This window comes from Aythya fuligula, chromosome 24 (genome assembly GCF_009819795.1).
Source record: "Aythya fuligula isolate bAytFul2 chromosome 24, bAytFul2.pri, whole genome shotgun sequence".
Lineage (NCBI taxonomy): Eukaryota > Metazoa > Chordata > Aves > Anseriformes > Anatidae > Aythya > Aythya fuligula.
This window is the reverse complement of record NC_045582.1, coordinates 620,009-647,572: the sequence shown is the minus strand read 5'-3', so window position 1 is coordinate 647,572 and position 27,564 is coordinate 620,009. Positions and strand designations below refer to the sequence as shown.

Genomic DNA, 27,564 nt, shown 5'->3' with positions numbered 1-27,564 from the left:
GGCCCCGGGGCGGCCCCGCCCGGCTCCGGTCCCGGTTCCCCCCCCCCCCCGGTCCCTGCCCCCTCCCCCTCCCCCTCCCCCCCTCTCGCGCCGCCGCCCCCACGTGGCCGCCCCCCCCCACCCGCGCTGCCGCCGCCGGGGCGCCCTCCATGCGGCGCCGCCCAATCAGCGCGCGCGCGCGCCGCCGGAAGCCCCGCCCCCTCCTTTCCCTTCCTTTCCTTCCCTCCCCGCCGCCCGCCGCCGCCCGGCCCCCTCGGCCCGAACGGACCAATCCGGGCGCGCGCCGCCGGCGGCCGCCGGCCAATCAGCGGCGCGGCGCGGGGCGGCGGGCAGCGGCCCTGGTATCCCTCCGCCGCCCGCCCCGCTCGGTGTGCGCGCGCGCGCCCGCCCCGCTCGCGCGGCCCTTGTCTCCCTCCGCCGCCGCCGCCGCCCGCAGCAGCCGGAGCCGCCGCCGCCGCCGCCCCCCCGCCCCCCCTTCCCCCGAGGCCCCGAGCGCGGGCCCCTCCCCCTCCCCCAGCCCCGGCCGCCGCCCGGTTTCCCCCCTCCCCTCCTCCCCTCCCTTTCCCCCTGCCCGCCGCTCCCCGCCCCGCCCCGCCCCGTCCCGCCGGTGCCGGAGCCGCCACGCCGCCGCCATGGAGCTCATCACCATCCTGGAGAAGACCGTGTCGCCGGGTAGGGCGGCGGCGGCGGCGGCCGAGGGGGCCTCGGGGCGCGGTGGCGGCGCGGGGCCGGGGCCGGGGCCGGGCGGGGCGGGGGCGGCGGAGGAGAGGCCCTGAGGGGGGGGGGGAAACGGGACCGGGAGCGGAGCCGCGGTGGGGCCGGGATGGGCCGGGCCGGGCAGGGCCGGGCCGTGGGCGCCGCTCGGGCCCGCGGGCAGGGCCGTGCCGGGCCCGGTGCGGCCGCCGCGTGACGGCCGCTTCCCCCCCCCCCAACCCCCCCCCTCCCCGCAGACCGCTCGGAGCTGGAGGCGGCGCAGAAGTTCCTGGAGCAGGCGGCGATCGAGAACCTGGTGAGCGCCGAGCCTCCCCCCCCCCTCACCACCCTCCCGGGGCCGCCCCGCCCGGCCCGGCCCGGCCCGTCCAGGCCTTGCCGCCATCGCGGCGGCCCCGCTCCCCCCCCCCCCCCCCCAGCCCCCCCCTCCCCTCCCGCTCCCGCTCCGCGCCCGGCCAATGGCGGCGCCCCCCCCCCCCCCCCCCCCCCCCCACCCCCCCCCCCCCCCCCCCCCGCGGCCAATGGCGGCGCCGCGGCGGGGAGCGGCCGGGGCCATGTGCGGGGAACGGCGGCGGAACGGGGGGAGGGGGGGGGGGAACCGGGGGGAAATGGGGCCGGGGGGGGGAGCGGGCACCGCACGTGCGGCACCGGGAGGGCCCCGGGGCTGGGCCCCGCAGGCCTCGGGCGTTCCCCGGGGGCACCGGGAGCGGCGGGGCTGGGGCAGGACCCGCACGGACCCCCCCCAACCCCCCCCCCCTCAGAGCAGCACCGGCTCCGGGCCCCGTTCCCGGTCCTCCTGGGGGCGCCCCCGGCTCCGTGGACGGCCCCGCGGGCACCGGGCGCCCCTCCCGGCCCTGTCCCCACCCGGCCACGGGGGGCTCCTCGCCCACCCCCCAGGCTCCCCAGCACCGTTTCCGTGGCCGCGTGGGGGCCGGTTTGGGTCTGAGGCCCGTCAGATTTCCTTTTTTAGCAGGATTTGTTCCCAAAGCTCCACGAGAATGATCTGAGAGGGAAATCCGAGGGCCCTTCAGCTCCCAGGGCCTTGGGGCTGGCTCCTTCCCCAAGGCAGCAGCGCTCTCACCCTGCCTCGGGGCAGTTCCCCGATTTTACCCAATATCCCACAGCCTGATACAAAACGGGAGCATTTCTGATGGGCGGGCGGTGCCGTGGTGTGGGGCACTGGGGGGCTCTGACGTTTCCGAGCATTTCTCCTGCCCCGCACTCCCCAGCTGAGGCTGCCCCACGTGTTTCTCTTCCCAAATTCTGCATTTCAAACCTTGGGAGCGCTGCACAGCCCAGCAGCCGGGTGAGGAGGAGCAGCTGATCACCCAAAAAGCAAAGCTCAAGATAGTGGAGTTAATTTATTTTTCTGTTGAACGCCTGGAAGTCGAGCTAAATTTCAAAAGGAGCCGTTTTTGGTGCCCTGAAACCCTCCTGTGTGCCCCGCGCCCCCTTACCCAGAGCTGGCGATGGGCTGCGTGCTGCTCCCTGCCCCATGCTCTCAGGAAAGCCGCGTCCCTGCCTGGCACAGAGCAGGTTTGAGAACCACAGGGCTGTCTCCAGCCTTTCCTGGGAGGTTTCTTAGCAGCAAAGGCTTCGTGCAGCCAGCGGGACGTGGAGGTTTTGCTGCTGAGACTTCAGGCTGGGTGCTTGCCCCGAAGCGAGGCAGCGAGCGGCTCCTCGCCACGTGTTTGATGCCCACCCAGGGGCACCCAGCTCGGCCTGAGACCTGGGTTGTTATTGAAGCAATGCTTTATGCAGGCCGTGGCCCCTCGGGTGAGCTGATGGCACCCAGCAAAGTCAGGGCCTGACCTCACCTCCTCCCGGTGGTTCTGCTCAGCAGCTGGGCGCGTAACCCCGGGTGGGGGGCTCGTGGCTGGGGGGGTGCTGGGGGCTCGGGCTGGGTCTCAGCACCCTCCTCCTCCCTCTCCTCTTCCTCCTCCTCGTCTGCAGCCAACCTTCCTGGTGGAACTGTCCAGAGTGCTGGCCAACCCCGGCAACAGCCAGGTGGCGCGGGTGGCGGCCGGGCTGCAGATCAAGAACTCCCTCACCTCCAAGGACCCTGACATCAAGGCCCAGTACCAGCAGCGATGGCTCGCCATCGACGCCAACGCCCGCAGAGAGGTCAAGAACTATGTGAGTCCCGCATCTCCCTGCTCTCCTGTTTGGGTTTCTGGTTCTAGCCCGTTGGTTTCTCTTTGGGGGGGAGGAGTGATGAGTGTCTCCTCCATCCCTTTCCGCCTCAGTCTCCCACTTGGTGGCTGCTCCTTTTCCCAGGACCAGTAACTTGACTCAGCTTTGGTGCTCCGTTGCTCATAGCCTGTGCACCCTGTGGAAGCAGTAGGGTGCAAACCAAAAGGGTGTGGGGCTGCTGCTCTTCAGATTGTGGCATGGAAATGCTTCTACAGAGGGGGGCTGAACAGCCGGGCGTGATGGCTGGAGCTGGTGGGCACGGCTCCCCGCCCCGTGGCTTCAGCTGGGTTGGTTTTGTTTTCTTTTCCTGTACTGGAGCAGCTTCCTCAGCTGGGTTCCAGTCCCTCGTGAATGCCTTAGAGGTGCTCCACGGGTGCGAGCACAGGGCCTGGCAGATTTGACGTGTCAGAGGGACGTGGCCATAAACAGGCAGGTTCCACGTGGGGAGCGGTGGTGTTAAACCTGTGCCCAGGTGGGGGCTCTGCCTGAGGACCCCCGGGCCCTGCCCACGTGGCTGAGGTCTGCAGGAGCAGAGTTGTGCCCGGGTGTGCGCAGCGCTCCGTGGGCTCTGCACTGATCTCATTGCTCTTGCCTTAACAGACAGCTCTGAGCCTGCCTCCCGCAGAGTGAGGTTGGGGCACTGATTACGTGGCCTGTTACTTGCACTGATGCTAGAGAAGGGATCGTGGCTTATCCTGTCGCCAGGAGCTGTCGTATTGCCACATATTAAAGCTTCCAAAGCCTCTTCATTGCTGCCTTTATGTCAAACTAACGCAGAGCCCTCTGTGTTACCGTGCCGTCACGTTGGGTGCTTCCCCTTAACAGTTCCCCTCGGTTGGCCCTCTCCTCAGCCGTGAGGATTGCCGTTACTTCCACCGCTGTGTGGAAGAGCTGAGTGACCAATTAGTGCGTGTTAATTAGCTGGTAGGGAGTTGGCAGGTCCTGGTCCTCGTCCCGTGGTGAGGCTGTGTGGTCTTCGGTGCTCTCAGCCAGGAGCCTTCCCCTTGCTCCAGGGTTGGGGATGGGGAGGAATCGTAGAGAAATTAAAAAAGTGAGGACTGGGGTGTTTGTTGGGAGGGTTTGGGGGAGGCCGAGCTGTGCCAGGAGTCTGACACAAATCCGTGCCCCTCCCTCCTTGGGTTTCCCTGACAGTTCCTGAGGTGTACGAGGAAGTTCCTCTTCTGGTTGACTGCAAGCAAAAAGAAATAAAGTTATTTAGTCATGTTCAGATGGTCTTGGCATAAGCGGTGTTTCGGGAGGGTTTTGAAGCCCAATTTGCTCAGCTTTGGGAACTTCTCCCCGTGGTGCAGGCGGGGAGGGGCGCTCGGCACGTCACTGTGCAGCACGTGGGGAGCAGAGGATGTGGTGGCAGCGTGTGCGATCGCAGCTGCAGCACGCTTCCTGCAGGGGCAGCCCTGGCCAAGCTCATCTCAAACGGGGTCTGGCTGTGGTCAGGGGGAGAAATGAGGCGAGTGAGCTGTTTTTCTGAGGAAGGGGCCCATTCTGCGGCGCCCATCACCCTGGGTGCTGACCCGAGTGCTTTTGCTGATGCCTTCCTGCAGGTCCTGCAGACGCTGGGCACGGAGACGTACCGGCCCAGCTCCGCCTCGCAGTGCGTGGCCGGCATCGCCTGCGCCGAGATCCCCATGAGCCAGTGGCCCGAGCTCATTCCCCAGTTGGTGGCTAACGTAACGAACCAGCACAGCACAGAGCACATGAAAGAGTCCACGCTGGAGGCCATCGGATACATCTGCCAGGATATTGTGAGTATGTCGAAGTGTGCCGAGCTGCCCTAACCCCTCCCAGCTCATCTCCTCCAGGTTTCTGTTCCTTACACCTCTCCCTGGTAAGCTGCTCAGCCTCCTCGCGGCTGTTCGTGTCCCGAGGATCTCAGCGAACGGTGACAGGCAGTAAACATGCAGAACGGTGTCTGAAAGAGCTGACCTGCTTTCCCAGCAGAAATCCAGGTCACCTTTCGTAAGGTGCAGGCTGGAGTCTGTGTGGCAGTGGTGGTGAGGTGGGGAGGGGTGCTGGCAGGACACTTCAGCCTGTGGCTGGGTGGGTGAAGCGCTTCAGATGAGCGGGGAGCGCCTGGTTCCTTTGGGTGGTAGCTCCATCTTGCACCAGGAGTCTCCTTTTTTGATAACAAAGGAGCACAGGCAACAACACCTCGCTCTCTGGGGCACTGTCTGCAAAAGGCCTCAAGGTTTTATGAGCGTAGTTCATGGTGTCACGACAGATCATCAGGTGTCTGCTCTGAGCTGCGTGCGAAGCCCCCGCGTGCTGCCAGAGCTCCCGCTGAAACACAAAACGGGCTGCTGCGCTTTGGTGCCTCTGAATGCCTGTGAGAATGCAGATCCAGCACATTGCTTGGTGAACTTCAGCCTGGGGAGGCAGAACGAGAGATCTTCTGTTCGGTGTTTGTGTTGGGCTGCAGGGGACTGGTTTACTCGTGAGCAGGTTCAGTTGCAGACGTTCCTGTGCCGCTGCCCGCGGGCAGGAGGACGCAGCGAGGGCATCGCAGCTGCCTTGGGAGCAGGCAGGGAGCTCTGGGGCGTGTGGTGTCTGCAGCAGGTGCCCCTCTCCTGGAGGACAGGGAAAAGGGGGTGAGGGAAGCGCCCTTGGGCAAGGCGAGGAGCAGTAAGAGATGACCACGGACAGGTAGGGACAGAAACAGGCGGGGTAAGGAATAGGGAAGGAGCAGTGGGAGTGGGGTTTTGAAAGCCACCCGAAAAGGTGCATGCTTGTCAGCGTGCTGAACAGGTAGCTTGTGCTGGCCGATGGGACACAGAACAATGAAAAAACAGCAAAGTGCTGGGGGACAGGAGTAGGGTGGGTGGAGGTCAGTTGCTTCTTGGAGGCTGAGTGAAAGAGATCAGGAAATCTGCCAGCTCACAGGAGGGCTGCAGGTCCGGTGGGATCTGTTAGGAGATCCTGCTGGACTCTGCAGGTTGGTTGGGTGGTACCTCTCGTTAGCCTTAGGATTTTTGGAGACCCCGGCTTGCTGACTGGGTGTTCTGTAGCCAAGATCTCTGCACTTAGCTGGTGTCAGTCCCGTTGTGACACTGTGAGTGTCCCCCTAGTTTGGGGATCTGTAGCTGGGTAAGTTCTGATACAACAACACAAATCTTGTAGTCAATTTACACTGTAGAAAAAACCACCTTTGGTCTGTGTTCACACCTCGAATATTGAAGCCTTGATGCTGAGCAGCCAGCTCTCCTTGCTGCTGGCCCATGCTCTATGTCTTCATCCTATGTCTAGAGAAGACCGACAGCTTTACCGATAACAGCGTCGATCACAACTGCTGCCATAGAGCTCTGCCCAAAATGTAACAGGACTGTAAACAGTCAGCATCCTGAACTTGCTGATTGGGGTCACGTAGCCTGGAGCTTGTTGGCCCATAATTTGCAAGAGTGGAGTTTATGACTTAAATACCTGGAATCTCCCTCCTCAGTTCAGGCTTCTCTTTTCTGTATCAGAAGCTGTAAGGATGTGCAGGTGCACGAATCTCCTGTATTTAATTCTGGTGGTCACAGGGAACAAAAGACTTCTGGCCTTAATGCCTTAATTTCTGCTTGTAGAATTTGGGTTCCAACTTTGATACTTTAAATACAGAGAAAGTTGTTCAGCTGGCAAGTAATTCTATCAACACTTCTTCCAGGACCCAGAGCAACTTCAGGACAAATCCAATGAGATCCTGACAGCTATCATCCAGGGAATGAGAAAGGAAGAGCCCAGCAACAATGTGAAGCTAGCAGCTACTAATGCACTCCTGAACTCTTTGGAATTCACCAAAGCAAATTTTGACAAAGAGGTAAGGGGGGCAATAGGAGCGATTCTTGGCCTAAAATGCGAGGACTGAATCCACGGTCTGTGATGAGAAATCATGCACCACGCTGAGTTTTGATGCATAACTCAACGACAGCTGAGACTTGGATTCGTTTCCTGAAATCGGGGTGTTCCTGTAGTGCAGGAATGCCAGGGGAGTCTTCAGAGAGGCTCATCAATGGAAAGGAAGCATCATTGACTTTTTTAGGATAAATTTGGACTGACCTTAGAGTTTAGCCTATTAGATGCTCTGCTTCCAAATCAAACTCTACTCTGTAATGCTGCTGTAAGCGGCCAAGCTTGGATCAGCATTTTCTTTCAAGTGGTGTGGCAGCAATCCAGGTCCAACTTTGCCTCTGGAAATGGCTGGGGGAGGAAGGCCTGTAAGAGCCTTCAAAAGAGGGGCGTCTGTTGGGTGTTTGTTTTTTAATTTCCCTTGTTTGGATTAAGTGTGTTCTCTAGGTCCCTACCAGGGAGAGTATGGGGAAGATCGAATTAATATTGAACCTGCAGCTTAGAAGGTCTTTCAGTGAAAACCTTTCATAGGCAACTATTCAGCAGGTGTTGATGGGGATCCACTGGAGTCCTTCAGGATTTGAGGTGCAGGTGCAGACTGCTCCTGTTGGGCTTCAGGGCTGTAAATAGCCTGGGCCTCTAAGTCTGTTCCTTCGTACTAAAATGCAAAACCATCCAGATACTGCCCCAAGAAATGTATGTCCTGACTGAGTTTTGAGTTTTCTTGAAGCAGTTGCTGAAGTAGTCGATGAAACAGTAAGCTTTTTTTGTTTTGTTTTGCTGTCTCAGAACATGTAGTATCTTCAGTTCTGCCTTATCTTTCTATTTTGGACAGCCTGCTAAGCATCTTTTAAAGTGGATTGGGATTCCACTTTGAGGAAGAACTGAATCAAAATACTGCAGTGAATAGTAACCCGCACCTTTCCTTGATGTTTAGAAGTGTTCTTTGAGTGCTTGTACTAGCTCTGACCCAAAATACATTCGCCATAGGAAGGCTTGCAATGACTTCAGTGCATTTGTAATACAGTTCTAATGTTTTTTTATTTCTTCTCCAGTCTGAAAGGCACTTTATTATGCAAGTAGTCTGTGAAGCAACGCAATGTCCAGACACAAGGGTGAGTGAAAATGATACAACGCGAAGGTGGGTGGACAAAAAGTGCCCTGATCTGCCCCTGTTCCTGTCTTGGGAAGATGACTAGAATCTCTGGCATCATAATAAAGAATTAAAAAGTGTTACATAAAATAAAGGAGTCTATTAAAAGACTGGTGTACATGTAAATTCTCAAACACAGTGAATTTTATACTTAAAAATAGTAAACCACCAAGAGAATTTAAGTTGCTTGTGGTGAAAGACCTCTATTAGGTATGGAGTAAACTAAATCAGTACCAGGTCTGGGTTGTTAGCCTGTGGTAGGCTACAGCTATGCTTGTTGATCAGAGCACTCAGGGAAATGTCACATCTTTGATCTGTTTTGTCCTCTGGCAGGTACGAGTGGCTGCCTTACAGAATTTGGTGAAGATAATGTCCCTTTATTATCAGTATATGGAGACATACATGGGTCCGGCTCTTTTTGCTGTGAGTACTCAGGTTTCTTATATGTCATTGTCTGATCTCTGCTCATACTCCTTTTCTTCTTAATCTGAGAGGAAAAGTTTTCTTATGGTCTTGATTTGATCTAGAATCTTTCACCACTTGGCTCAGAATCAGGGTGCATATTTGAGGAGAAATAACGTTCTAAAACATTTTTTTCTCTTCCTTTCTTTTGTGTTTCTACAGATAACTATCGAAGCAATGAAAAGCGACATAGATGAGGTGGCTCTGCAGGGAATAGAGTTCTGGTCCAACGTCTGCGACGAGGAGATGGACCTTGCTATAGAGGCATCAGAGGTGAGCTTGGAAATGACCACTGAAAAGAGGCAAATGCCTGTGAGCATCTGTATGGGAATGTTTTTAAACCACATGGGAAGCCCTCCTGTTCTTCAAAGCTTCTGCTACTGCAGGACAGCCAACCTGAGCCCCTCGTGGGACAGCTCTGGGTCTATGATGAGACACCATGCACCACTCTGATGCTGCGTGATGCATGTCTGATACACAAGCTGAGACCTGGGGCTGCACAAAGCCCACAAGGCTTGTTGGCTCTGTGGGTATCGGGTGTGCTGCAGACCTCAGCAGTGCTGTGCTACCCAACTTAGCTGTTAGCTGCTAGCTTGGGTGCTGGCAGCTGCCTTAGCCTTAGCCAGGGCTCAGCTACGACTGCTTTGTTCCGCTGTTCAAGGTAATCGTGAAGCTTGTTGTTGAGGTTGCACAGGGGCCACCAATAGTAGCATCTTTGAGCTGATGCCTCATGAAGTTAGCATCTTGAATTGCTGAGATATGTTCCATCTTGAGGGGAGAGTGTTTCTTGAATTACCTGCTGTGTGTGAGGCCTGGTAGCCGCTGTGCTGATGTGTAGGATTTCTAGGGTCTGTTAGAGGCACAGGCAACTTAGTCCTATCCTGGTGTGCTGGAAGATTGATCACGTTCTATATGATGCATTATTCATGCGTTAAGTTTAAAATTATGGGATGCAATAAAAGTAATCATTATCCCTTACAATGGGTGGGCTGAAGATGAATTTGGGGTATTGTTCTGCATGCAGATGCTGTTTGCATAAATTAGTTGCACAGATCAATAACAACTTAAACTTTGAAGGGCTCTAGATGAATCATATCCATCTTTAAAAGTAGCTAGATATATATTTTGTGTTGCCTGCCCAAAATAGCAAGGATAAAAGGAAAGTAAGCATGTAGGTTTAGTCTGTATGCAGCAAGACTTCTCGCTTTTCCTACTTGGGGTCACTTGTTAATTATACGTCACTACAAACCGAAAATATTTATATTTGCACTATGTGAGGAGGGGCACAACACATGTATGGAACAGCAAATTGAACTTGCTTATTGAATATTTAACTGGGCTTGGTGCAGGGTGTCCTTGAGGTTCCTGTGTGTTATGGTAACTTTGTGTTGGGAAGGAGAGAAAAGCACGCAAAAGGGAATCTGTATCTACTGCAGTTCATAACTCAGACTTCATGCCTAAATAGCCACTGAGAACCTTTCTGTAACCTTTTTTCTAGGCGGCGGAGCAAGGAAGGCCTCCGGAGCACACTAGCAAATTTTACGCTAAGGGAGCATTACAGTATTTGGTCCCAATTCTAACACAGACATTAACAAAACAGGTGAGTTGCACAATGCCTGCTGCATGTGAAAGTGGTGATCACTCACTTGGGTAACTGGCTTCTTGACAGGCTTGGTCCAAAAGGTGCTTTAGGTCCCCTTGGGCAGTTTATAGCCGTGTGTTTGCCCTGAGCACCTGTAGCAGCAGCCCTTGGTCCCTGACGAGGCATCTGATATAATGACACCTTGTTCCTTAGGGCTGAGACCTGGACACTGCAGGGACTGTCCTTTTTTGCTGAATCCTGTTAAGACACCTTTGTATTTATGATTTCTGAAGAGGTTTTATAGTTACCTGCATTCCTTGTGAAATTAAATACAGAGTCTGAGCAACATTTGAGATCCAATTTCTGGAATTCCTGAGCTTTACATTCTTAGCTGTGAGGTCCATGTTTATTTAGTAGCTATTAAGCACTTCACGGGGACTTGTTTGGACGGACTCTGTTGCACAGTCTAATAAAAATTAATGGAATCACTTGCTACAGCAGGTCTAATTATAAAATAAAACTGTTAATTAAGCTATACAGCATGGAGTTCATTTACTTACTGTGATGAACTGGGAAAGTGGTTGGTGCTCCTAGTGAAACCAGAGAATTGTTTCCCTGTTCTTCTATTGCTGTCCGCTTGGGTGCGGAGAGTTAAATTGCAGGAGGTTCTGAAGTGATTGTTAAACCAGGAAAGATAAAACAGATAATAGAGTCACAGGTACACAGCTTCAAAGGAACTAGGCTGAGCTAACAGCTGGGGGGAAGAAGCTGTTTAACTGACTGTATCCAGGTGCAGTGGCCACTCTGCAAGGCAATGGCATGGATTAAAAAAAAAGAAATAAAAAAATGTAAACCACAAAATCTCCACCTAGAGGAGAGAGAAGCACTTTGGAAGATGTGTGAGGGTGCTGTAGGCCTGTCAGTAAGGAGCTGGGAGCCTTACACTGGGATGGAAAGGCACCGATGGTGCAAGGAACCAAGGAACTCAGGCTGCTTCTCCAGCATTCCCAGACCTGAATGAACACCTGGCCGCAGGGCAGTGTTACTCGCAGTAAAGCCAACGGGGTGCCACTGCCTCGGAGTGGTGAGAGGTGTTCTCCCAGGCTGACAGGGTGCTCTTCTCCTCCTAGGATGAAAATGATGACGACGATGACTGGAACCCCTGTAAAGCAGCAGGAGTCTGCCTCATGCTCCTGGCGACCTGCTGCGAAGATGACATTGTTCCTCACGTGCTGCCATTTATTAAAGAACACATTAAAAATCCAGATTGGCGATACAGAGATGCAGCTGTGATGGCTTTTGGGTGTATTTTGGAAGGACCAGAGCCTAACCAGCTCAAACCACTAGTTATACAGGTAAGATTATCTGTGTTTCTTGGAGGCTCGTAGAACAGAAAACTCGGATTTACTTGGAGGACACATGCTTTGCATGTTGCTCTTAATCTGAGGAGAAGCAGCAGGAGGTCTGCTTTTAATCTTTACCATAGGTAATACATTAAAATTAGAAACAGTGGCCAGTTCGTATTTCCCTATATTGCATATGATCACACCTTTCTCCTGGCTGCATCTGTGTTCTAGGCAATGCCAACTTTAATAGAACTAATGAAGGACCCCAGCGTTGTGGTTCGAGACACAACAGCATGGACTGTGGGCAGGATCTGTGAGATGCTTCCCGAAGCTGCCATCAATGACATTTACCTCGCTCCACTGCTGCAGTGTCTGATTGAGGGCCTGAGCGCTGAGCCCCGAGTGGCCTCCAATGTGTGTTGGGTAAGGCTGTCCCTTCGCTGTTCGGTGTGTGAGAAGTTTCTAAAAAAACAAACAAACAAAAAAAAGGTGGGGGGAGCACAGCTCACAAACACATACATAGATATGCTCACACACTTAAATGGGCTTCAGAGATGATTCATGACTTGGTCATCCAGCGAGCACAGCTGTTAACTGTAAGTTATCTCCAGTCTGTTTAAGAAATATAGTTAATATTAGCAATTTTCTCCTTTAAAACTAAGTGTAAAGTTACCTTAAGTTTGAAAATGCTGTGGAAGCTGTTCTTGATAACAAGTCTGAGGGGTGCTTACAGAAGGCATGCTGGGACTTTTTTTTCTTGGGGGCAGCTGGATTGCCTGCTTAATCTTGAGGGAGATTCAAGATACCTTGTTTCCCGTTACCTGAGCCTGCTTCTGAAGCAGCTTCAAAACTAATTCGAGGAGCATGATTTTTCTGTTCCCTTACAGAGCTGCAATCCCTCGGGTTGGGTTGCTAACTTCAGCTTAATGAATGTGTACTACCACGTAGCATATCTGATCTTTCACTATAAAGAGGATGTGTCCCTTACTGCCTTTTAACAGAGCTGCTAAATAGGAGTTCAGCTGGAGATGAGTATTTGCACGTCAAAACAAGTTCTAGAAATGACAAGATTCATTCTGTCAGTATTCCAGAGGCTTGAAGACTTTTAGTCAGCGTGGAAGCTTCTCCCTGATCTGCTGATCCTGGCAAAAGTCCATGTAGCTGTGGCTTTTGTCTTTTGAAGATGATGACTAGTATGCGTCTTCAGATTGAAGTGAAAATGAGGAAGCTTTCAGCTTTTTTAATCCACCTGTCTCAGAGCTGGTACGGTTGTTCTGCAGTTGAGAATTTGAGCAGCCTGCAGCCTTGTCTAAGCCACGATTTTAACTTGCAATGATAATGCCAGGTAGTGGGTAGAGTGTTAATAGCCTGTGTAGGTCAGGCAGTCTGCCTCTTCAGTTGTTGGGACCAGCAGCACCCTGCAGGTGCCTGTGGCAGCGTGACTGCCTCGCACGGTGATGCTTACGTTTGAGTCTTCGAAACCTTTGTCACCCTTGCAACAAAGTTCAGAGCGCTAAATCGTTACCAGCTCACGGAGGGAACTGTTAATCCTGCACCTGATTGTTTTGTTACCATAAGACCTGTTGGGGTGTGTGTTTCTGGACTTGCAAGAGTAAACTCACGTAATAGAAATGGTTGTTCTGTGTTTCAGGCCTTCACTAGTCTTGCTGAAGCTGCCTATGAAGCTGCAGATGTAGCTGATGATCAGGAAGAACCAGCAACCTACTGCTTATCCTCTTCATTTGAGCTTATAGTTCAGAAACTTCTGGAGACCACAGATAGGTAACGTTAACCCAGCTGGTTTAAGCTCTACAAAGATGCTTTTTTTTTTTTTTTTTTTTTTTTAAAGCAAAACAAAACTTTAGGCTGTTGGTCATCTTTCTCTTGCAGCTTAGATCTGAATGATGTTTTATTAGATGGGGCTTTCTGACTTCATGTGAAATATAGAACACTCTTCCAGAGGAAGAACACTGTTAATAGAGAATAATTTCTCAGTCCATACCTGCTTCTAGGAGGCCTGGGCTTTCCCCCAGGAGTGCCTCTTCCATGTTTTCCTTTGAAGTTTTGGACCACAGTGTAAGACTGTGCAGATCTTTGTACAGTATTTGTAAGACTCTTAAAGGTTGGCTAGAAGGCCATTGAATAATCAGGATCACAGCAAGATGTAACTAGTTTACCATGACTGATCTGTGCCGTGGTTATTGCTGCCATGCTAAATCAGTTTACGTTAGCACCAGGTACTCCCGGAAGAGTTGAGGGCTTAGTTAGGTTTGTACTGTCCTTCTCCCAACAAAGCTGAAATATAAATAGACAAGGCAAAATATTTTCTCAGTTCTGCAGAGGCAAAAATAAGGGTAATGAAGTCGTATTCTGCCTTCAAGGTTGTATAAAGAATCTCAACAGCTCTGCAGTTCAATTCTTGAATCAGTTCAATCCTCAGTTGAAGCCTTTTGCTGCAGGATAACTTCTTAAATGGTGTCCCTGTCTGAACAATTCAAAGTCTAAACTCTCTTCCTGTCTTGTTCTCTTCCAACCAGAAGCGTAGTGTCTCGCTCAAGGCTTGAATTCCGTCTTAGCATAGATCTCCCTGTTTTTATTTCAAGCTTAACACCCTCGCTGATGTCTCAGAGGGATGTCGGAGAGGTAGCAATGTATGCCTCTCACCTCTTGAGACCATTTCTTCCCAGGCAGGGTAACAGCACACTGGAAGATGTGGGTTTGAAGCATTTTTGCTCCTGGACTTGCTGTCTGTGACTGAAGATATTGGAAGTCATTAATAGCAAATGAAAAATATGGTCCGAAAATGGCTTCAGAAATTTCATTTACTTTCAAGTCTTGGAATACAGAAATGCGATTTGCTTCAGCTTGTCACAACACTAAAATTTAGCTGTTACCAATTTACTAAAAAAAAGTCTGTTTCTAAGCAAGCCTGAGCACTGGGAGCTGCAAATACATTCCTTCTGTTACAGGCCTGATGGACACCAGAATAACTTGAGGAGCTCTGCATATGAAGCTCTGATGGAAATAGTGAAAAATAGTGCCAAGGACTGTTACCCTGCTGTCCAAAAGACAACTTTGGTCATTATGGAACGACTTCAGCAAGTTCTGCAGATGGAGGTAGGTGACCGTGATACTTAAAGCCCTGCTGTGTGGCTTCGTCTGGAATAGAAAAATGAGCGTTGTTGCTGACTGTATATATCATGGTATAACGTGTCCTTGGTTTTTATAGATAGTAGATATATTAAGCTTACAAACACACCTCTCATCTTAAATTTTGAAGAAGCAAATATTTAAAATTGATTCTCTGCAACTTGTAGTGCTGTCAAAATCTGCTGGATTTTCATGGCCTGTGGAGAAGGCGTTCTATATGCGGGGTTTGTTCTTTTTCAGTCTCATATCCAGAGCACTTCAGACAGAATCCAGTTCAATGATCTTCAGTCTCTTCTCTGCGCTACTCTCCAGGTAAGTTCCTGTTTCCTGCTTTGCGGTTTTGGGAAGAGGTGGTTCGGGGGTGACCCTGAGCCCCCAGGGATGCAGAATTAGCTGGGGTGTTGATCTCTGAACGGGGAGTTCAGACCTGTGGGAGGTGGTGCAGGGTTCAGAAGGCTTCACCCCTTGCAGCAGAGTACGACTCAAAGTTGAAAATAATTTTTTTTTTAAATAGAAAGTACCTTGTATGTGGCGTGTTAAGGGCTGTATGTATGTTCAGATTGGCTCTTATGTCAGCTATGGACTGAACAACTGCTCTGGTTGGCACAGGCAGAAAAAAAGTCTCCATAACAGCTTTAATTTGTTCATCTGCCTCTTGTGGCTGGTGTTCTTATTTAAAACGGCACTAATTAAAATGCACTAAGTGTCCTTGAAATTAAACATCTGGTAATGAACAGCCCACGTGACGTGGAGCAGTAGCACATTTCAGTTCCTTGCCTGTTCTTACCAAGTCAGCTGAGAACAGCCACCTCTTTCTAAAACTGCCCTGGACGTTGATCAGACCGTCCACCTGAGATACGGGCTGTTTGATATCGAAGCCGTCCTGTTTGCGCTGCGGGAAGAGCTGTGCTGTGCTGTCATGCCCAGCTTATTAAAAGTTACAAGGTGCTGCTTTAGAACTGCATAATAGACGTGGATTCAGCATCAGCACAGCTCTGCGCGGCTCACAGAAGAAAGGATTTTCTCCTGGAGATGTAGCTGAGTAGCATGTAATCTGAAATAAAAGCAGAGTTCTGCATCTCTCTCTGCTCAGATTTATTCCTTTGTTCTGTTTTGTTTCCCATTCTCTGGAGTTTGTCTTTCATTTCTGCTCGCTGAGGAGGCCGAGCCTTTTCCTCACCTGCGGGTGAAAACCTGCCTCGCTTGGCCACGGGTTTTAGCTTCCGTCCTCTTAAGTGAGGTTATAAAATCTCCTGGGCATTGTTTTCAAGGCTGTAGCATTAGCTGATGCTTTGATTCTCTCTGATTTTTAGGGTAATTTTTCAAATAAAGAGTAGATGGAAACAATCTGCCCTAATGGTGGGATTTAATGGGGAGACCTCAGTCACTGAGGTCTTTCGGGACACCCCCGTTCCCTTCTGGAAGCTGGTACAGGTAGCACACGTGGATTAAGCTGCTAGTTTTAATTTGCAGACACAGCTTTCTTCGTTATCACAAAATCTGAGCTTTAAGTATTTACAGTAGCTGCAGCAGATCCTTAATTCCATTCAGGAAAAATTAGCAGGAGGATTTTTTCAGTGTAACTTAGTAAAACGTGCCGTTTCGTTACGTGGTATTTCCAGCAGCAGAGAGAAACCATTATGAACATCCAACAGGGGGAAAACATTTGGTAGTATTTAAAAGCAACGAGAAAATCAAGACCTGTTATTTGAACAAACTCAACCTCTTTGCAGTGACTCAGTTTAAAGGAATCAGGCGTCAAATAATTATCCTCCTGTGCAGGTTAAGGGATCAATCTTTTCATAGGAAGTGCAATTTTATTGTAAATAAGGACAAGTCAAAATTGTGTTCTGTAGTCTGACACCAAAAGGGATGATCGGGACTGTGTAGGGGGAGCAGAGCAGAGGAGAAACTCAGGTATTTACCCGGGGAGCCCCCCTGCTCGCCGTGCCATGCTGCCGTGCTCCCAGGCTGCTCCCCTGCTGTGGGGCTGCCTCTGCTCTCTTCAGAAATCAGTTTTGCTTTTCAGATGCCTCAGTGCTAAACGTCTTCGTGTAAACTAATGCATTTTGCATTGTTTCTATGTTAATTTATTCTCTGCTTATCCCAGATAGGAGAGGTTTGACTGCAGTTAGCAGTAGTCAAGCTTACATCTCAGTTTAACAGGCATTATCTCTGAAGTTTAATTCTTTGGTGCAGAAGCAAAGCTTCCGTGCAGCCTCTAATTGGCAATAAGAGACTGTCAGGTTGCTGCGATGGAAGAAGGGCTTTTTTTGTAGGGCCAGATTTGGGCAGGTTGCATTTAATGCCAGCTTACAAAAGGAAGGCCTGGAGAACAGCCTGTGCAGCAGGAAAGGGAAATTCTGGTAGTTCTGTAGCTGGGAAACGGGGTGCAGCCGAAACGAATGGGACTCTGCGCTCGCACTGACGAAGCATATTCTTGCAGCAGTGAAGTTCAAACAGCAGCTTTGTTTTTAGCAGCTCGGTGTGGTCCTGAGTGTCCAGGGTCAGCACAGGAGATGTGAGGGCATAATTCAGCCCAGCCCCTGCAGAAGCAGTCACAGCCTCTTTCCCCTTTCCTGCCCAGAACGTGCTCCGGAAGGTTCAGCACCAGGACGCGCTGCAGATCTCGGACGTGGTGATGGCATCGCTGCTGAGGATGTTCCAGAGCACGGCCGGCTCGGGGGGCGTGCAGGAGGACGCCCTGATGGCAGTCAGCACCCTGGTGGAAGGTTGGTGCTGCGCTGGGGGTGCTGGGGGGAGCAGGGCTGGGCAGAGCCCGTGCGCTTCCTTCTCTTTTTGACTATCCGGCAAAAAAAACAGCATTGGTTCCTGCCTTGCTTGAGGTACCGTTTTGACCACACAGCTCACCACATCTGTCACTGAAGCCCTGAGACTGCCTGATTATGCTAGACTGTGTTTCTTGAATGAATAGCTCGTTTTCTGTTAATAACGTAGTTACAATACAAATTTTGCCAGGAAAAAGAGCTCGTGCTACCCTGTGCAGTGCTGAGCACAATGGGAACCTGCTGGCTTCGTGCTGCTGCAGCGCCGGCTGAACGTTATCTCAGTGATTCATACTTGCCTGCTGCCTGAGACCCGTTGCTGTTTTGGGATGTTTTGTCAATGGCTGATTTACAGTCATTGTTCTTATTTAAAAGAAATCACACCGGCGAAGAGCAGCGTTAGAGCAGGTCAGGATTTGTGGAGCTAAATAAAATTGGGGTTGTGGCAGTCCGGGCAGTTGGAGCTTCGTGGTTCGTGGTCAAAGCTGGTGTCTGGAGCTCCAGGAGCAGTGCTGCTGAACACCCCATCCATGGCTGTAACACAAACACACCGGGTAATGCACAGCCATGAGGAGAGGTTGAGCAGCCGTTTCCAAAGGGAAATGTTCCAGCTGCGTGGCAGAGAGGCGGTGTGACAAGGCTCCGTTTCCAGCCAGTGGTGCTCCTGCTGTGCTGAACCCCCCGTGCAGAGCCCTGCCTGAAGGGTGCTGCTGCGTCCCCCTCGGTCAGGGAGCGCCCGGCATCGTTCCCTAGCACGGGGTAGGGATGGGTGGTTTATCTTCAAAAGCCTGCGAGCAGCTGGGCTCTCTGAATCACTTCAGTGCAGACGGATGTATTTCACCAGTGCTCAATTTTTGTCTAACATCTAGTGGAGAATTGATTTGCTGTGTTTCTGTGGAAAATACAGGTATTGCTTTGGGGTAGAATATGCTGAGTTCATGTTTTTGGTGAGTTCTATCGTATACGTAGTGGGCTGAGATTTTTTTCTAACGAGAATATTTTCCATGCACAGTCTTAGGTGGAGAGTTCCTGAAGTACATGGATGCTTTCAAACCGTTCCTTGGCATCGGACTGAAGAACTACGCAGAGTACCAGGTGGGTCAAACCAGGTCGCCCTGTGCTTGCAACCTTTACATTTCTCATCTGCTCTCAGGTGCTGAGTTCAGCACGTGTGCATCTGTGAAACACCACAGCTTTTGGTGATGAAACAAAAATTGGAGACCCACAGATTTTTCTGTAATTACTGTCTGCATGCCCAAACTTCTACTTAATTCAGCAGAAGGCCTTAATTGGCTTTACACCTGGGTTTTCCCAGTGGCTGCATATTAGCTGGCCTCGATGAGGGTGAGGTTGCTACTGGTTGTGAATTCCCATTAGAAGGTCAAGCCATGGTTCTTGCTATGGGGCAGATATTTAGGCTCTGCATTTGCTAGTGTTGGTTCAGAGCAAGAACCTGTCCCTTTGCTGGCACCTGGACCTCTTGCCTCCCCTGTTGGTTGTGTGCTCAGCTCTTCAGGGCTTTCTGTAAGTGGTAACAGCAGCTGCTGAGCCCCTGCTTTGTGCGAGGGTCGTTCCTGTCGGTGACTTCAGTGGTTGCAGACTCTCACTGCTACTTAGCACTTGAATCAGTTGAAGCTGTACGGATAGAGTGTGGAAGACTGACTCACTGGGTGGGTGTTTGACTCGCTGTTCTATTTGCAGGTTTGTCTGGCTGCAGTGGGCCTGGTTGGTGACTTATGCAGAGCCCTGCAATCCAACATCCTGCCTTTTTGTGACGAGGTTATGCAGCTGCTCTTGGAGAACTTGGGGGTGAGTGTTTACCTTCTCATTAGCTGGTTAGTAACAGTTGGCTTGCACATTGAGAGGAAAAGTGGGAGGTGGGAGAAGCAGAAGTGTTAGGCATGCTCTGAAGATCCCGTGTTTGACAACTATGTCTCTTAGAGTTTGAATTGAATCCAAATTTATTGAGGACAAGGATTTGCGTTTCAAGTAAATGGCTTAACTTATTAGCTCCTCCCCTCTTAGAAAAGTGCAGCTGAATGTAATGGTGCTGAAATCTCTTCCAGAATGAAAACGTTCATAGGTCTGTGAAGCCACAGATTCTCTCGGTGTTTGGTGATATTGCCCTTGCTATTGGAGGAGAATTTAAAAAGTACCTGGACGTTGTACTGAATACCCTCCAGCAGGCTTCCCAAGCACAGGTTGATAAGGTAAGCCAACAGTGTGCTCTGCAGTTCATTAAAATCATAAACGAATTAAGGGCTGTGCACGCTTCATCAAGGGCTCTGCTCATACACCCTCTCCGGTTGCCTTTTCAGTCTGACTATGATATGGTGGATTACCTGAATGAGTTGCGGGAGGGCTGCCTGGAAGCTTACACTGGCATCATCCAAGGATTGAAAGGAGACCAAGAAAATGTGCATCGTGAGTACTGTGTCCTGGTGTGGTCTTTCTGTGGCTGAAATGACGGAGGGAGATAGGAGGAGCTGTTTGGATAAGCTGTTTCACGGTAGCTGTCACATCCACAGGCACATTCTTGTTAATTCACTTCTGCGTGGGAGGGAATGCTCGCTGCCACAAGCAGGGAGTGGGCTTAGAGCCCTCCGTTGTGGGGTTTCTTCCCCTGACATGCGTTTTTCTTGTATCAGAGTGGTTCTGGGGTCAGATTTTGGCTGTCTGGGAATATGCTGGAAGCCCTTGTTTAGCAGTCTGCCTCTTACATGAGCTGTGTTTCACCCTGTAACGAAGCTGTTCTCTTTCAGCGGATGTGATGCTGGTGCAGCCCAGAGTAGAATTTATTCTGTCTTACATTGACCATATTGCTGGAGATGAGGATCATACAGACGGAGTAGTGGCGTGTGCTGCTGGACTGATAGGGTGAGCATCCCGATCCCGTTTGAAAACTTACAGCCCGCTCATTAGGTAGAAGTCTCTGCGCGGCAGCCGTAGTGTTTGAAGCTGCATTTTCCTGGCTGGCTGAAGCATTTGATGTCAGTTTGGGATATTTTTTTTTTTTTCATTTGATCTTTAAAAATGTAGCTGAACTTGTGAAGTGGGTAGCACGGGTGAGGTCCTTAACTGGCAGGGTAAAAAACAGTAGGTACGAGAGAATGTTGTTGAAGTTTCTGTAGCGTGCAGATCTGGGATGTTTCAAGGATGATCTTGGCAAAAAAAAAAAACAAAAACTCAGTTGCTTGGATATGGAAGAACTCAAGCCAGGGAGTCTTAATCTTTTCTGGGGAATTTAGGGGGAGAGCTGTTGGAAACGCTGGGGAGATCAGTCTTTGGACAGGAGATTGAATGTCTCCAGTTAGTCACAATTTCAGAAGACTGTTCAGCTCTCCTACTGCTGAAATTAGTGACCATATGCAGCATTTTAAAAAGGACGTTAGCTGTGAGTCAGATTCCTTTTAGCTAGCAAGAACTGATCAGAGCGGTACTGGCACATCTGTTTGTGGCACTCAGCCTCAAAGCCTCTCTTGCTTCTGCAGGGATTTGTGTACAGCGTTTGGAAAAGATGTACTGAAATTAGTAGAAGCTAGACCCATGATACATGAACTGCTAACTGAAGGAAGAAGATCCAAGACGAACAAAACAAAAACCCTTGCTACCTGGGCGACTAAAGAACTGAGAAAACTGAAGAATCAAGCTTGGTAAGGGATTACACCCACCTCTTTTTCATGTTGCATAATTATGAAATTGGCTGAACTCCTGAGGCTGAAAGAGATGCTCCACAAAAGCCTTGTTCTATACAGAAGGTTGTTTTTAATTTATTGTTCTGTAAACAAGCCCCATCTGTGGTCTTGTGTATCAGAACAAATGCAAACAGGAAAACAGAGTGAACTGCTCGACTTTGACAAGACCAGGTGCAGACTTGAGGGCTCTTGCATTGGGAATGCTCTGTCCTTGCTGGGCTGGGACAACCCTGAACTCCTCCGAGTGCAGCAGAGTTGAAGTCTGCGTGCTCCACAGTCCTCCTGAAGCTCCTTGTGAAAGGAGCAGATTGTTGAGGGGCAGGACAGTGTCTGCCTTTGGGAGAATAAGCCTCTTACAGCTTTCTCACCCTGAGAATGTTGATAATATCCCCATTACTCCTCTTTTCTTTCTGTGGAGTCAGCTTTTTCTGCTTGCTGCTAGCGTCTCGTATCGCCTGGCCGTGGGATTGTGCGCGTGGCTTTTTTGACCAGCCCTTTCTGCTTGCAGATCTGTTACCATTGGGATGACACCTGAGACCCCCACTGGAAATCTCCAATCTTTTGAAAAAACCCGGAAGTGAGGAGTGTGCACGGATGCTGAATGTTTGGGAATGAGAGGATGAGTGAGTGAGGCTTGGAACACACCACATTGAAAATCCCGCCACAGCAACAGCAGCGGCGCCCTCAGCCAGCTGAGCACTGACTCGCGTCGGAAGCCTGGCCTCGGCCACCTTGGGGAAGAGGGGACGACCGGCTCCTGCTGGGGAACGGGGCAGCCTCTTCGACAGACCCGGGCTGGCGTCCCTGGAGCGGCCGGGCTGCGAGAGGAAGCGGGGCTCAGCCGGGGCGCGCTCTGCCCGAGGTCGGCTCCGGCTGCTGGGAGAGATGGGGCCCGGGCCTCCAGCCGCCCGCGGCAACCTTGGCCACGCGATGCTGTCGGTGCACGGGATAAAAGGAGGGGTGAAGGATTTTTCAGTCTAAGAGTGAGTGTGTGTGAATGAGGCGGTATCCACATTCTCAACTTCAAGTCATTGCAGTTTATCTTTTCCCAAAAAAGGGTTAGCTGTTGCATTTCATAAACTAACCGAAGTTCAGTCTACTGATGCAGCATAAGAGATGTAAAAAAAAAAAAAAAAAAAAAAAAAAATAGGAAAAAAAAAAAAGGAAAGTCGCTCTTTAGGGCTTTTTATTTTAGGGAAACACTGACGAATGTTCAGAGCTCCCGTTCTGAGTGACGCTTTTCATGATCTCGTTTCATCAAAGCGCCTTTCCTTCCTTAATATTGTTCAACTGTGAATGTAGAAATGGGGGAAAAAAAGAAAAAAAAAATTAAAAAAAAAAAAGCAAACTCTTGCGTTAGAGGGTATAGAAGTAAATTGTCAAACAAGATTTCAGGCTCACAAACAAAAATATAAGCGTTAAGTGCTCCGAATTGGCAGTGAGAACGCAAAGGGAAAGATCTCTCCTGACTTGTACTGTAGCAGCCCGAACACCCACAAAAATTGTGCCAAAGAGTTGAAAAACAAAATAAAACTTCAGGTAATATTTTGGATTGCAAAATGAGGATAAATTCAATGTTCAAACAAAATCTGATAAAATGCCATTTGGAAACTGCTTGGCCTTTTGTGCTCTTTATTTGATCAAATCTAATGTGGTATTGGTCTCTTGCTGCACTTCAAAAACAAAAAAAAGGAAAAAAGAAATTTATATAAAATATATATATACTGACTTGAGCTTACACAAGACGGCACTTGTAAAAGGTTATATTTTTCCACTGCAGTTGAAGATTAATAAAATGGTGTCAAACATTCCCCAAAACTTCCTTTTTGTATTCTTGGTCTTTCCAGTAAAAGGGGAACCCATTAGCGATTTTTTTAATAGAGTAGTAACAGTCTGATGGGCAACTCAAATGAATTGGCTGCTTACTACTTCCCTAATCATGCGATGTCTTACTTTCACATGAAGGATCAGAATCTCGTTTCTTCTTAAATGAGACTTTTGCTTTTGAGGAATAGTCCCTTGCTTATCCTAGATTGTCAGCAATAAGCCAAGAAAAACGGAGGAGGTGCAGGGCTTCTGACTATTTTTCATTTCGTTTTTATTAATGCAGCTGTTGATACTACCAGCATTTGAACCTGCAGTTTAACGTGGACATTTTTAAAAGCTGCTTGTGGGAGGGAGAGTAGAAAACCTTAGCCAGTATTTTGTTTCCTTTTACTTTGTGTTTCTTTTTTTTTTTTTTTTCTCCAGGAAGCAGGTGGCAATCTGCTTTATTCCCCAACTTCCTTTTCCCAGTCTGATCCTTGGACCCGCTGCAGTGGAGTCCACTTTTGTTGCCCATCTGCACTGCAGCATCCACAATAGCTCTTGTACAGGGTATCAGATATGTGCCTTTCAGTGCTGGGTTCAGATTGCAGTCGAAGTGCCGACTTTGAACCAGTGTACAAAAAAAAAATAATAATAATAAAACCTCCCAGGTGCTGAGGTGAGGAGGAGCGCCGCTGACCGGGAGCGCCAGCCAGCTCCTGAGCACGGGTAGCGAGAGGCCTGGGCCACGTCTCGAGTAATGCCTTTTCTTTTTATTTTGTTTCTTGAGGTGGGGTGGGATTTCCTTTTAAAAAAAAAAAAAAAAAAAAAAAAAAAGAAAGCCATTCCTGAAGTTGGGGAGGGGGCGTGGAGGGAAGAAATCTGATCATTCCTCAGTGCTACCTGTTTCTGTCCTGTGTGGCTGTTCAGCTGTAGACAGCAGGAGAATAAAGTACACTGAGACAGTAGTGGAAACAAACCCGTGTCTGTCCTCTTTGTTGGGGCTCTGGGGGTTTTGTTCGCTTCAGGGGAGCAGCTGCTGGCTCGGGGGGAGCGCGAGCACCCCTTGGGCTCCCTTCGGGCTCCTGCAGAGCTGCTTTCGCTGCGGCCGTGCAGGTAGAGCCCTCCACGGTGGCTCCTCTCCGGGGGCTGCCCCAGCACCGCGTGGGGACGTGCCTGGGGCCGTGTCCAGCTCCTTGCCCTGCCCCGGGGGACGATGCCCTCGAGGGGTGCCCAGCCGGGCTCCCGTTACCAGAGCTCTGCCGTTCCCTCGGGCACACCGAGCGAAGGCTTCCCCCAGCAAGGACCTGATGCCTGCAGAGGACCCAGCCGCTAGCAAACCGGTAGGCCTGATTTATTTACCTTCTAAATAAAAGCCGCTTTATTTTGGTTTTCGTTACTTTTTTGCTGCTTCGTTTGACAGAGCCGCTGCTGCTCCCCCCCCCCCCCCGCCAGCCGCGGCCCCCGCGGTGCTCTGAGACGGCGTGGGTGTGCGGCGGCCGCGCGCTTCCTGCGGGGAGCCGGGGGTGACAGCGGCGTGGCGGCAGCGTGGTGGCTGCCATCTGTGCCACCGAGCACACGGGGGGCGAGTGGGGCCCTGGGCGATGCCTCCCGGGGATGGTGCTCGGCCTCCTCCCGGTGCTCGGCCCCATCCGCCCCACGGGTACCAGGCCCCGGGGAGCAGCCGTGGGCAGGAGATGCCCGAATCCTGCTCGGGGCTGGGAGAGGAGCGAGGTGAAGGCACTCGGCTTTCTGCTCCCGGGGGTGACAGCGGGGCCCTGGCCCCATTTCAGCATGGGGATGCTGCCTGGCACCCGGCGGGCTCAGGGCCTGGTGGCTTCAGCAGCTGGTGCTCGCTCCCTGGTGCCACCGCGCTTTGGGCTGAGCCGTTCCCCGTTTCACCATTTTTTAGCCGTTTTTTAGCCCTGTTGTTCCCAAGGCTCTGGCTGCAAGCGGAGCAGGAGCTCAACACGCAGCAGTGGGAATTTGGTGAATCCCCTCCTGTCGGGTACCCGGGGCGCTGGAGGAAGCCGAGCTGCAGGTGCCCGGAGCCAGGTTGGGCTCTGCGGGGCCCGGGGGGGTTCTGCGCCCCCCGGCCGTGCGGTGCGGCTCTCCCCCAGCCCCTGCGCCCCCCTGCACAGCCACGGGGCCTCACCTGAGCCCGAGGGCGGCACAGGAACCACAGAGCTGTGATGGTGAATGTCTGCTGCTGCTGCCCTTCTTGGTGCGAGCTGTGATGGCTTGACACAAAGGTTTGTGGCCGCGTCTTAGCGAGGTTTGTGCTCGGAACCACAGCTCTGGGGCAGCTCAGAGCCCTCCCAGGCAGATCCTGGCCCCCCAGGTCACAGCTTCCACAGGGTGACAACACAAACGTTGCCTTTGGACCAAGCACGAAGATGGGAGCACGTGGATGAGGGGACTCAGGGTGCGCAGGGGACTTGGGGACCCTCCTCCACCCACCCTGCCACGGCCCCGGGCTCTCCTGGGGATGCAGAGGGGCCAGAACCGGGCGATGCCCCCAAAGCACCGGAGCCCTGCGTGGCAGGGAGATGAGCTCAGCGTCGGCCTCTCGAATGCCTGGTGCTCTTCTTTCAGACAAGTGCTGCTCCGCAACGGGCACAGATAAGCCAAGTGGAAAACGATCTGAGGTTTTCCACTCTAAGTGGCCGTGTGGCAGAGTGATTAGGTTCTCTGCACAATGATGCATCTGCGCTGGTCTAACCTCGCTGCTTAAAATAGCGCTTCTGCCAGCGTGGCTGTGGCTGCCGGTGTAAATTGAGTTCCAGAGCCCTGCGCTAGACCCTTGTGAGCGAGCAAAAAGCGATGGGCAAATTACTGCTCGTCCCAGGGGCAGCGGCCCAGGCGCTGTGCGAGGCTCTTCCCTAACACACAGCGATGGCCTGGGCCCCAGCCCTGCACACGGACCCTCCGTGGGGCTGGGGGGGCTCAGGCTGTGCCCCCTGTGCTGCCGCCCGTGAGGGCTGCGCAGCCCCCACGGCACCTGCCGCCTTTGCACACACGCATGGTTGAGGCCTTGCTGTTTTCTTTGCGTCAAAATTAACTTCAAACCTGATGGAAAACCTTAATTTGCACTTCAAAGCGCTTTGCAGCAATCTGTGAGCATGAGCAGAGCCTGAGCTGGTGCTCCTTTTTTTTCTGGGCCCTGTTTGCGGCACAGCCCAGCCCCGTGGCTCCCGCTGCCCCTCACAGGGTGACCGCTCCTGGGCTCACCGGGGCTCTCCTGGGGCACCCCCCGGGCCCTGTTCCTCCTCTCTCGGCCATGCACCAGACGTGACGCGCTGCCTTCCTGGCAGAAATTCAGATGGAAATGGCTCTGCTCTGCTCGCAGCAGCCCATTAGCAGCCCGATGCCTGTCCTGGCTGCGGGGCAGCATGAGCGGGGGGAGGCAGCGGCAGCGCATCCGTCTCCAAAAACCTCCGGGGCCTAACGCTGCGATTTTGGCTCGGGAAGGCCCAGCGCCGTGCCCAGCTTTGGCTCCAGCCCTGGGGCTGCCTCGGTGTTCCCCACGGGACCTGCTGATGCGGGGTGGCGGGGGTCCGGCCCCGCTGCCAACCACCCCTCTCCTGCTCCAAGAGCGAAGCTCCCGGGTGCCGAGTGACGTCCGCTGAATCACCGCCGAGCCGCATCCAGGCGCTGATGCAGCCGTGCTATACATAGCGCCGGGAGGGGGGCTGCGCAGGGGGTGCAGGATGGGGTCCCCCGGGAGCGCCTCTGCCAGGGGTTTTGCTGCCGTCTGCTCTCAGTGGGGACGGGGCTGCCACGCTCAGCCCAAAGCGCGGCATTGTCCTCGCCGCTGCCCTGCCCCGACGCCTCTGCCCCCAGCCCCAGCACGAGCCGTCGCGCGGTGGAGGCAGATGGAGGGGCCGGGGATGGTTCCCGTGCTGACGTCTCCGTCTCGCCTCCGTCACCAGCGCCTGAACGGGAGCAGAGCTGCCCAAACCGCGAGCTGGGATGCGGCTCCTGGGCTCCATCTCGCACCCGAGGGCCTTGGCAGGGATTTGCACGCCTGGGGGGCTGGCGGCGGTGCCGTGGGTCCGTCCGTGTGGTGCTGTGGGTCTGTCCTCGTGGTGCCATCGGTCTGTCCGGCTGCTCCCAGCTTCCAGCCTGGCACCGGGCCCTGCTCCCCCAGCCGGGGGCTGCCGGGGTTTGCCCCCAGAGCGGGGCTGAGCTCGCTGGGGGAGCCCTCAGAGGCAGCGGCAGCGGCAAAAGCAGAGCAGCTATTAATAACCCATGTGCAGCAAAGTGAAAAAAAACGCAATTCCATAATGGAAGCGGCTCCGAGGGAACAATTCAGGGAATAAAATGTTCTCCCAGCCCCCACAGCATGTGGCTGCGGCTCTGCTCAGCCCTCGGCCCCACCGCCACGGGGCCGTGCTGGGAGATGAAAGGAGCCCCCCCCGGCCCCCCGCCCCTCTGCCCCAACGGGGGCCGGGGGCAGCCCCGGGCACTGCCCCAGGGCTCCGGTACCGGGGGGGCTCCGGTCCCCGTGGCGCCGCTCGGGGGGGGAGCCGGGGGGCTGCAGCGGGCGGGGGCCGGGGCGCGCCGCCCCCGGAGGGGCACTGCCCTGCTCCGGGACCGGCACCGGGACCGCGGCCGGGCCGGGCGGGGGCGGCCCCGGAGCGGAGCCGCGTCCCGGCGGGCGGCACCGGCGCGGCCCGGGGCGGTACCGGCGCGGCCCGGGGGGAGGGCGCTGGCGGCCGCCCGGTGCCCACGTGGTTTCTCGGTGGCTCCGGAGCGGAAGAAACGGCGGCGGCCGGGGCCGGGGCTGCGGCGGGGGCGGTCGGGACCGGGACCGGGACCGGGGCTGACACCGGCA

The 27,564-nt window shown here is 52.8% G+C and overlaps 1 protein-coding gene across 1 annotated transcript; it reads left to right on the top strand.

Moving 5' to 3' along the window:
• Nucleotides 1-590: 590 nt before the first annotated feature.
• KPNB1 (karyopherin subunit beta 1) lies at nucleotides 591-22,270 on the top strand. The gene is made up of 22 exons (XM_032202661.1): nucleotides 591-672; nucleotides 951-1,009; nucleotides 2,665-2,847; nucleotides 4,467-4,667; nucleotides 6,566-6,718; nucleotides 7,803-7,862; nucleotides 8,234-8,323; nucleotides 8,525-8,635; nucleotides 9,861-9,962; nucleotides 11,075-11,299; nucleotides 11,522-11,713; nucleotides 12,942-13,072; nucleotides 14,260-14,407; nucleotides 14,681-14,752; nucleotides 17,028-17,172; nucleotides 18,239-18,321; nucleotides 18,928-19,035; nucleotides 19,293-19,436; nucleotides 19,545-19,650; nucleotides 19,989-20,103; nucleotides 20,718-20,879; nucleotides 21,430-22,270. Coding segments are annotated over exons 1-22 (2,631 nt in total). The 5' UTR covers nucleotides 591-632; the 3' UTR covers nucleotides 21,431-22,270.
• The last annotated feature ends 5,294 nt before the right edge of the window (nucleotides 22,271-27,564 follow it).